This window comes from Echinops telfairi, unplaced genomic scaffold (assembly GCF_000313985.2).
Source record: "Echinops telfairi isolate 266 unplaced genomic scaffold, ASM31398v2 ScPeMD7_18;HRSCAF=68, whole genome shotgun sequence".
NCBI classification, from domain to species: Eukaryota; Metazoa; Chordata; class Mammalia; order Afrosoricida; family Tenrecidae; genus Echinops; species Echinops telfairi.
Window position 1 is genome coordinate 35,150,755 of NW_022103915.1, and position 10,856 is coordinate 35,161,610.

At 47.0% G+C, this 10,856-nt stretch overlaps 1 protein-coding gene across 2 annotated transcripts in view; it reads left to right on the forward strand.

Moving 5' to 3' along the window:
• Positions 1-836: 836 nt before the first annotated feature.
• LOC105978249 (cytochrome c oxidase assembly protein COX16 homolog, mitochondrial) overlaps positions 837-10,856 on the forward strand; it is a 36,069-nt gene continuing 26,049 nt past the window's right edge. The window contains exons 1-2 of one of the 2 annotated variants that reach the window (XM_013003740.2): positions 837-958; positions 8,218-8,289. In XM_013003740.2, coding sequence (XP_012859194.1) covers positions 908-958; positions 8,218-8,289 — 123 coding nt within the window. In that variant the 5' untranslated portion in view covers positions 837-907. Of the gene's footprint in view, positions 959-997; positions 1,426-8,217; positions 8,290-10,856 lie in introns of those variants that run through there. The other variant, XM_045287876.1, reaches the window with a different exon arrangement.

Sequence of the window (10,856 nt, forward strand, 5' to 3'; positions counted from 1 at the left end):
TTAGATTTAGATTTTACCCTTACACTTTCAAATTCCAGTTGACATAAAATCTAATTGCCACATACATACACACTAATCAACAAGTGCCATTGATATGGCAACTATAAATTTTTATTACGTTCAATCTGCAATTGATCAAATGTACAATCCAGATGCTTTGAAAATTACTGATTGAAGTCCCAAGAGGAGCTCTGGTAGCCAATGGATTATGCATTGGGCAGGTAACTCTAAGGTCAGCAGTTCGTAGCTACCAGCTGCTCCAAGAGAGAAAAATGAGGCTTTAGATTGCCACAAATGGTCAGTTCTAAGAGGCATTTCATTTGTGTTTCTGGTGCTATTAATAATCTGCACCCCCCCCGCCCCCCCAAAAAAAGGTCTATAAATGACTGAGGACTGTAGGCTGTTTTTCAGTATAAGTATTAGCATGACAGGCTAAAAGAATCATAAGACTCTACCCTGTTTACCATTTAACCTAAACTTTCACTGATTTATTTTTAAACAACGTTGTTAAACTGATAAACTGCCCAAAGTAGATAAAACCCGCTCCAAAGTAACTTCTTAGCCCATTTTATCCAGCGGATGTGTGCCGACAGTATTCCAAGAAAGTGGTCCCAGGACAAAGGAGGCATCGTTGATTTCCTTTATCAGTTTTACGTGACCTAAAACCCAATTGCATTCGCGCGTGCAAGAAGCAAATTGTTGCACCTCGGCTTTCCGGACCGAGAGCGAGGTAGCGGTGATCGATTGCTTTTGCCTGACGGACGCCGGTGAAGGACAGCGGGGCGCTTCCGGGGACCGGAGCCACGGCAGCGTGCGCGAGCCGCGGCCGCCGCCACGGGAGGGCTCGCGGCTGCTCTGGCGGCGGGGCGGAGCGATCAGGACTAGCCTGCGAGCATCACCAACAGCCATGCGCGCTTTGCTCAAGAACAAGACCCTTCGTTACGGCGTCCCCATGGTGGTGAGTGGAGGCCCCGGGCAGTTGGGAGCGAGAACCGGCGGATTGGACGCCACCTTCTGATTGGCTGGACAGCGGTTGTGTGTGGGCCCACGAGGCCGAGAACGGGGACCGGGACTAGGAAAGGGCTCGCGATAGGTTTGGGGCTTTGATTTTCGAAGCGGGATTTCCATACTTTTACTTGCATTTCCTCCTCGTTTCTCTCAATGTGCTTTTCGAAACCTCTGTAACTGAGTGACATCGAAGTTAACCAGGCCTTCTGGGGAAAAGCTTCTATGACACCAAGTTACGTGGGAGAGGGAGCACGAGAAGCCTTAGTTAGACTGGAGTTTTCGAGAGTCCTCGGTTCCGAAGGGCCTGGTCCATTCCAGACCCTGTGTGCACATCCAAGCCCACCGGGGAGACCTAGTCACCGGGTCTGTGTGAAGCTTATCTCCAGAACCGAGGCCTGCATGCTACAGATGCGAAGGGTAAGCGATGATTTGGGGGATGAGGAGGGGGGAAAGTGTGTGTGTGTGAATCAATTATAGGAAGCACTTCTTGAGCAAAAAAACTTGATTTCTTGTTCATAAGGGAAATGCTCTCCGTTGCTTCTGCCACCACCATTAAACTCGAGGCGATAAGGGTGGGCCTCATCCATATAACGAAAATTGTTGGAGGCAAATTGTGTCTCAATATATAATATAAGTGTCCAGTTGCTGGTCCTAAAACACGCTGGATATAGCATACCCAGTGATCTATAAAGAGCTGAAAATATCCGGGGCTTTCTTTTTCCCTTTGCCCGTCAGTGTACCATAGGATTCAGCAGGGGATAGTTTCCACCTCCTTTGTATTCCTGTTATTTTCCTGGCCCTTAGATTATGGTACTTCTCAGACAACGTTTCATCCCTTGCATGCAGATCTCTGCAGAGGGGAACATTGTTAGTGGCTATAGCCAGGGCCAGTATCTGTGGAAACTTGACGTAATCTGAGAGAGAGACAGGACTAGTCCTTATTATAAAGAGCCGTACTCTCTTGCTCCCTGCTTCTTTCAGTTCTTCAGCCCCAAGCTGGCATAGTTTTTACTTTCTTTATTTTTAAAAAAATTAAATACTTTTATTGGGGGCTCTTAAAATCTCTGATCACAATCCATACATTTCTCCATTGTGTCAAGCACATTTGTACATATGTTGCCTTCATCATTTTCAAAGCACCTTTCTACATGAGCCCTTTATATCAGATCCTCATTTTTCCCCTGCCCTCCTTCTCTCGCGAACCCTTGATAAGTTATAGATTATTATTTTCATATTTTACATCGTCTTCTGTCGCCTTTCACCCACTTTTCTGTTGTTTGTCCCCCTTGAGGTTATATGTTGATCCTTGTGATCGATCCCCCCCCTTTTTTTGATCGACCAGCAAGTTTATTTTTTTCCTTTTCAGATAATAGTTTATGTGCTTTCATTAATGGTGGTATACTAGAAGAGTCTGAAGAGAGATGTCCATAAATCCATCCATTTGCCAACTTATCCACCGACCATTTGTCAAGGGAATGGTCAATGTAATTATTAATAAGTATTCCAACTTTGCAGGGATTGTAATATTTAAGGTGTCAACAGGTTGTGGACTAAAGTTCCGTTCAGAATCTACTGATGACTCTTTTTTCTACCCTACTGATGTCATTTGCTTCCCTGTAGTCTGGAGACAAAGCTCCTGCAGCTGAAGTCAGGCAAGACAGAACCAGTTTGAAAAGTTCTTGTTCTTTTGAGACAGGGCATCAGACATGCCCCAGACCAATGTTCTTGTTCAATGTAGTTCTTCGGATGCAGCACCCGAGTGTCCTCCACTTCCGGTAGGCAGTGATATGACCAGTGTCTTTCAGAATGATTTGTCGGTAACTGAAATGGCATCTTTGCATGCTCATTTAGTAACAGGACATCACATTTAAATCTTCTCAGTGCTGCATCACGGAAGTTCTCACTTGGTTGCAAGTGGAAAGTAAGTACACGTCTAAGGACTCCCATTGAGTTTTGATAAGTGAGCAGCTCTCACAGCCTCTACACAGTTTGGAGTAATGAGCCCATAAGGGAAGCACAGTGCTCGGTGCCAGCAAAAGGGGAAGCACATCTCGTTAACAAAGGCGAGACGGGTGTGCACACGTGCCGCTTGAGGACCAAGGCTATGTCTGTAGTGTCAAAGCTGTCACATGGAGATGTGGCAGAAAGCCAACTTCAGGAAGATGCAAGAGGAAATCCTGAACTTCGACCCCATAGACCCTGCAGGCTCCTGTCCGGCTCCTCCATGTTCCTATCTCTGGCTATTGTTGGCATCTGAAAAGCAATGCTGATTATGCTCATCAAATGTAGTGGAATTAAGGATCTCCAAATAGCCACAGTCCTAATGCTTTCCCTCTTCTCAGCATGAATCAAATGCATTTCAGGTGGACAGATCATCAGTACATGAACCAAAGCTGTACACAAGGTCATGATTGCATTCCCCTGGTGGCTGGTGTCTTCTTCCTCTTCTTCTGTATCAAGTGTTTTGCTGGATCCACTCGTGGGTGAGGACCACCTCTGGAAGGATTCTTGGCTATTTTCATGTTGTCTTTCATGGGTGGGAGAAGACCATTTCTCCCTTCTTGCAAAGCAGGACCCAAACACTCAGGCCTCTGAAGCACAATCTGATCACAATGTTTGCATTGTCTTCCATATTCTTCTCATTACAGAAGGTAGCAAATGGAAGAAAGTAAGAAACCTCCCTCCTTCAACAAGATTCCACCCAGCTCAGTGTCTACATAACCATACAATGCCAGCATTTGACAACTTTCGATTCCACAACCAGTCAAATACTGAACTGCATTTTCTAAATCTGGTTCACGTAAAGCTAGAGTGAGCTCATTATGACCCATCAAAGAGGCTGTAGCCATGTCTGGCACTATGGATCCTCTCGTAGCTGGTGAGACAAAGACCAGCAATGCTATTTTTCAGTAACTAATAAGGCATATCAAAGATAGCTTTTTGATTCTGCCTAGGTACAACAGAAATGACACAGAAAATGTCACCAGTTGCCCACCATCCTGGGAAAGGTAATTTCCGTGGACTCACCATCACTAAGGCCATTCACCATGACTTCCATTACTGCCTCATGTATACCAAGGGCCCTTATCATATGTGGGTGCTGGAAAACACTTTATTGTTGACGATCTCCCATTAGTGAGGATCTGTCAACAGCATCACCTCCCCTCAGCCAGCAGCCACGTCTCGCTGGTCCTCAGTCACATGGTCCCTTGGTCTCTGCCTCCGTGGTCCAGGAAGCTTGCCCGTTACTCTGCCTCACAGCTGCGTGGTCTCAGCACTGTTCTTTCTCCTGGTTTCCTTGCTTCAGCTTCTGTTCTGTTTTGTGGTGTTCTGTTCTTAACCTGGCTCCTTTGCTTTGCCCTGTAGTCCCCTGGTGCCTCTGGTCTCCTCCTCCTCCTCTACTTCAGACAGAGATTTTGAACATGTTCTTCCGATTGTCCTGGGATTTCTCTCGTGTTGGGGCCTTTTACTCAGTCCTAAGCTTTCCCGCTCCTGAGATGGGATTTTTGGGCTCCCTGTTCCCTTCCATAAGGAGCCCTGGTAGTTCTGTGGTGTAGGCATTTGACTGATAAAGCAGAGTCGGCAGTTCAAGCCCACGAGCTGCTCTGAGGGAGAACGATGAGACTGACCCCATAAAGAGGTATAGTCTCCAAAACGCTATAAAGGGTTTTGACTTCATGGCAGTGGGTTTGGTTCTAATGCTCCCTACTGACTAGCATTGTTGGGCTTCCTGTTGAAAGGCTCCTCGAGGCTTCCTGCTGGCACGTCCTTGGTCCTACTTTTAAGTTTCAGGTCATGTGATAAACCTTTCTTAGTGTTTGTTCTCTGGGTCAAGTGTCACTCTTAGATCCTCCTGTGTTGTCTTATTAATGCCTATTTTACCTCTGTGTCTTAATATCCATTGCAATGGCTGACCAGAACTCATAGACAAAATTCATGATTGAGGGTTTATTAAAGATGTTAACAAGTTGCAGTGAGTGAGAAATGCCCTGGGTTTATCAGGCCATGTCTCACAGTTCTTTCAGGGCTGCTAACCAATGCCCCCAGAGGCAGGCTACTCTGCTGTAAGCCTCAACTCAGAGGCAGTCCCAGGAATCAGCAAATCCAGCTCTCTGAATTAAGTATCCAGAGGCACTCTGCTCGAGTAACCCTCAGCCCAAAGGCACTCAGCTCCACTTCCCCAATGAAGTGCCGAGAGGCACCCCACTTCGCAAGCCAGCCTCCTGCACGAAAGAACTCGGCGTTCCTTTGCTCCGTGGGTTGGGAAATTCCCCACTGTGTTCCTCTTTCTGGCTCCAGTTCTGCTGTGGCTCCTCTAGGACCAAGGCCGTCAGGTTCACTGCGCAGGGTCGCAGGCCCAGAGGACCTGCTCCACTCCGGGCTCTGGCTGGCAATGTGATCCTTCCTCCTCAGAGGGCTTATTTGATAAGCAGCAGAATGGCATTCACGGAATCCTGTTCACAGTGACCAGTGACTCCTATCAGTGCCGCCCCCCCACCTTCTTACCAAACCCATGCAGGGCAAGGGCATCTGGTGGGAGTTAGAGACTGGCTAAAAGAGCCACACTGCCTAATTCACTGCCCCAGCACCTCCGATGGCTCTGCTTCCCTAAATCCTGTCCCACAGCGCACTCACTGCTTTTTAACTGTTCGGTTACGCGATTTCTCTAAGATGATCATGTTAGCTTATGTCTACTTTCTTGTAGCTTATAGACGATGACACTATCTTTTCTCTGTTCGTTGCATCTAACACCAAACTTAAGGGAGTTTACAAATACAGAGATGATAGCTCTTAAGTTTTTTGTTTCAGAATCATATGCCACGTCTCAACCTAAGCTATTCCAAAACGCTTAAAACACTCTGCTTTACAAAGGAATCTTAGAATCCTTGTAATGAACAATGACCAGGAGCAGCTTTCCTCAGGCTGCTCAAAGGGAGGTTTTGTTAAATGCTACTAACCCCACTCTGCAAAAGAGGAATGTCAGACTACATCAACTCATTACCGCCAGGTGGGGGTGGGGGTGGGTGGACGTTCAGCTTCCTGCAAGGCCCTTGTCACTGCCCCAGCAGTGAAGTACCGACTGAGACCGTCCTTGGTTTGCCTCTTCCCTTGGTCGGGTGGAGTGGCAATATGCTTCCCTTTGGGCCCTATGGACAGCGTCCTTTTAAAGCTGAACCCTAACAAATTCCAGCTTGCCACCACCACAAAGGGCCGCAAGTCCAGCTCTTTACTCAGCTCTGCTGATATTATGGGGTAAGGGGCAGTTTTTCCTTTAGTGGTTGATGAAAGAATGGTGTGGGGGCCATGTTTGACGTTTGACTTGACGGGGGAAAGTGAATCAAACTCAGCATCAGCCCAATGCCAATTCCTGTGAGGTCAAACATGCCTTCCCCCTCTGACCTTCTACCACATCCGACACCAGCTGGCAGGCCCTGGGCACTCTGCTCCATACTTCACTGTAGTGTCCACCCAGCACTCAGACCTTAACCATGAGGGGGAGGTTTGTGAGTGGAGCTAACAGGTTAAAATTCAGGATCCGAAATGCTCGGGATACAGTTCTTCTGGTCAGGACTACTACGTCTTAGCCGTGCCTGCAGACTAGCCGCTCTCTGACCCTTTCCTCCGCAGTCATGCAGCTCCTTGGCCTCTGCCCTGCAAGTGTTAACAGTGTTCCTTTGCTGCTGCTGACACAAGTCCGAAAGGCACTTCATTTTGCCAGAAGCCTCAGCTCTGTGGGTCAACAAACCCAGCTCACCCGATTAAGTGCCCAGAAGCACCCCACTCTACAAGGGAGCCTCCTGCTCGAAGCACTCAGCTGCTTAAAGGCAGTCAGCGTTACCTGCTGCATGAGTCAGGAAGCCCACCTCGCTGCCTTGTGTCCTATTGTTTCCACTCTTGCCATCCTTCTGATATCACAGCTCTGTCTCCTGAACCCGTGGGTGTTCAGTGCAGGATCTTGGGATGCAAAGGACAGGCTCCCCTCGTGCCCTTCTCTCAGTGGCAGCGAGATTCCCCTGTCTCTCCTGAGATGGCGCATCTTCATCCCAGTGGAAAGGCAAACTGAGCCGGCCCCTTCGTAGCATTCCATGGCTTATCGGCGTGCCCCTCACTAGTTTATCTGTGGGAATTACCAAGGCGATGGCTAGAAGAAGCAGGTCAAGTAAACCCCTGGGGAAGGGTAGGCCTTGTGGGCAAGGTTTTCTTTCCGTTTGAGCGGGCTGCTGCTCTGCAGTCTCTCCCAGGTCTGCCCGGGGCAGGGCATTTCTGCAGCGATGCGATGGGATCCTCCTCCATTTTCACGTCATGACTCTTTCCACGTCGTCGCCTGGGGTTTGGAACCTCACCGTTTTCAAAAAGTAGGGGTGGTGTAATATCTTTTATGATGAGTCATGCACTGGTGAGCAGGGACTTGATGAGATGGCAAATAGAGAATCAATGGTGCAGTGACCCACAGCAGGTAGGAGGACGGGCTTCCGTGCACAGATGTCTCAGAGACGGTATAGCCTGCAAACAGGCTCACTGTACGTGTGTGCAGGCACCCCTGAGTGCTAATACAAGTTCCAGACTGCCACAATGAAGTGACTGTCACAGTTAAGTGAGTCATACAATTTTTTCGGTTTCCTGCTGCATATAAAATTTATAGTTACACTATGTTACCCAGTAGCATTATGAATACATTTGAAATTGTATGAGAATTACTAAAGGGTGACGCAGACTTGTTGGGAATATGACACTGATAGACTTGCTGAATGCAAGACAGCCACAAACCTTTGACTTGTAAAAATGCACTGTCGGTGAAACTCAGTAAGACAAGTTTTGGGTGCATATTTTTACATTTACTCTGAAGAGATGAATGATAGCTTATCTGGAGATGATCCACAGGATTGTGTAGAGCAGTGGTTCTCCACCTTCCTAACGCCACGACCCTTCGATACACTTCCTCATGTGGTGACCCCCAACCATAACATTATTTTCATTGCTACTTCATCACTGTCATTTTGCTATGGTTGTGAATCTTCATGTAAATATCTTATATGCAGGATATATCAGGCGACCCCTGTGAAAGGGCCGTTCGACACCCCCCCAAAGGGGTCCGAACCCCCGGTTGAGAACTGCTTGGTGTCGAGTCTGTCTCCTTTGGTTTCTGAGCAGTAATGTCTGAATCAGCCTCATTTTGCCCTTCTTTGTTTGTTTCTTTTTGTGTTTCAGTTGCTGGTTATTGGAGGTTCTTTTGGTCTTCGTGAGTTTTCACAAATCCGCTATGATGCTGTGAAGATTAAAGTAAGAACAATCATTGGAGTTTGATGTATGTGTGAATGTCATTTAGGGAAAGCACATACAGTTTAAGAAGCAGTATCTGTTTTGTCTTACTTTTAAAGTAATAAATGCTCTTTGGGCTTGAGGAAATGGTCTGGGGGCCACATCTGGCCTCCCATGGATCCCAAGGCTGATTGCTACAGGCTCAGGTGAGACGTGCCTCCACTCTCCGTCCTTGCCGTGCTAATCTAACACCAATCATACCCCCCATGGCACTGTATCTCTGTGACGAGATTCGGCAATTCATTGCAATAGCCACACGGAACTCCCAGATGAAGCTCACGATTAGGGAGTTTATTGGAGAATGTAACAGGTTATGATGCAAGTGAGAAATGCCCAAGCTACAGTGTGGTTCAATCAGAAGTTTCTTCTGTGATAGACCCTTCCCTTGGACTGGCCTTGGGCTTCCATAAGTGCCCACGAGCATACCACTGCACTGTAAGCCTCAAACTGAAGACACTCAGATCCAGTCCATAGGTCAGCAAACACAGCTCCCGCAATTCAGTGCTTAGAGGTACCCCATTCCATAAGCCAGCCACCTGCCCCAAAGCATTCAACTTGCTCTCTCTGCTGGGAAGTCCACTGCTCTGCGTGTGTTCGGCCTCTGATTTCTGTTGCTGCTGTTCGTCTGCCCCTCTCCGGGTGTCAAAACTGTCTCTTGGATCAGAGAGGTTCAAAGTGTAGGGATCTTGGGGTCCAAAGGACACGTTCCACTCCTGGCTTTTCTCTTTTGCTCGCTGTGAGATTCCTGGTGTCATACCCAGCAGGATGCCAGGCAGTAGTTAGGTTTTATGTTATCTTAGCTGGGTTGGGATTCCCAGTGGTTTAGTAATAGAGGCTTCCCTCATGTTGTCTTCAAACGTAATATAATCATTTCGATTATGGGAATTTCTGTGAGTAGTTGTGGGAAGATTAGGGTGGAGTGCTATCCCCTTGATCAGGTCAAAGCCCTAAATGCAGCTGGAAGTTTCACCAAGGTGTGGCCTACTCCTATATAAGTGCTACTGGCTGGCTAGCTTCTTGCTAGTCTGGATCCTGCATTTGGCTCAATACAAGAAAAAACAAGTTGAAATACCAAACCTACCGTGGTACACTGTAGAAGAAGGTATCCAAAGGCTTAGGGATGTTGGCATGTTAGAGTGGATTTATCAGGATACACCAGTAGGAGTTCCCGAACATACCTTTTACCAATACCGTGAAGGGCATGTGTGAAGAAAGCCCCAGCATTTCTGAGGACTCCTGTGATTGCTTCATTATGAAAGCCAGGCTGACAGTGGGAACTTCCCTGATTGATTTAAGACACCCACCTACAATGGATTGATTGGGTAGGGGATAGGAGCAGCATTTAATTGATAGAGACCAGGTGGGCATGTGTACTAAAATGGATAGCAGAGTCAAAGTAGTAATCAGAATAGTCTGATGTATCAGAGGAGCCTTGGAGGTAGCCACAGTGTGGTTACTCTTTGGACTGCTAACCAAAAGGTCAGCAGTTTGAAACCACTGACCACTTTCCGGGAGAAAGATGGATCTTCTACTCCCATAGAGAGCTACAGTCTTTCAAACCCACGGGCAGTTCTACCCTGTTCCGTAGGGTTACTATGAGTTGGCATCGACTTGATGGCATTTGGGTATTTTGGGTTTTTTTTTTGTTTTTAATGAAACATTTACTTAATCTGTACAAGTGGAAGAATTCTAGATCAGGTGAATGGTAGTGTAACTTGAATCACCAAGCTAGGGAGTCATGACCCCACAGTCAATATCCAGACTTGAGCCAGTTTACACACTCACAGCCCCTTAATGAATGGAAGGCTGGATCCCTTGCAGGAAGGACCTCACTACACAACCAAAGGTTTATACCGTGAGTATTTCTCCCAGCCTTCCTCAAAGGGCTCGATAGCCTTTTGCAAGAGTGACTATTGTTTAAAGAAAACCCCAAGCCAAATCTCACTGTCCTCCAGTCAATTCTGACTTACAGCGACCTTATAGGGTAAAGTAGAACTGCCCCTGCAGTGTTTTCTTTACTTTAGTAGAAAGACTCATCTTTTCATCCAAAGGGTTTCTGGCGGTTTTGAACTACTGGTTAACAGCTCAACACATAAGCCACTGTGCCACCAGAGCTCCCGCCTGTTGCTATGGAAAAATAAATCAAATTCTTGAGGCTTGTTGGACACTGACTCTGAATTTACCAATTCCAGGAGACCCGACATGTCTTGAAGGCCCTCAGTCAGGTTGGGGCTTATGGAAGTCAAGTTATAAGTGGAGTGTTAGGTTCATCTCACAATGGGTCTGGTGATATTAATGATGCTGTTCTATCATGTGAGCACTCTGTTGAGTCACCTTTCTTTGGAATGGTGCAGTTATGAATCTCTTCCCTTCAGTTGGCCAAGTAGCTCTCTCTCCAGAACTTCGTGACATAGACATGTGAGTCTTCCTGTGCTTCATCAGCGTACTGAAACTTAAAAAAAAAAATCATTTTATTAGGGGCTCATACAACTCTTATCACAATCCATACACACATCAATTGTGTAAAG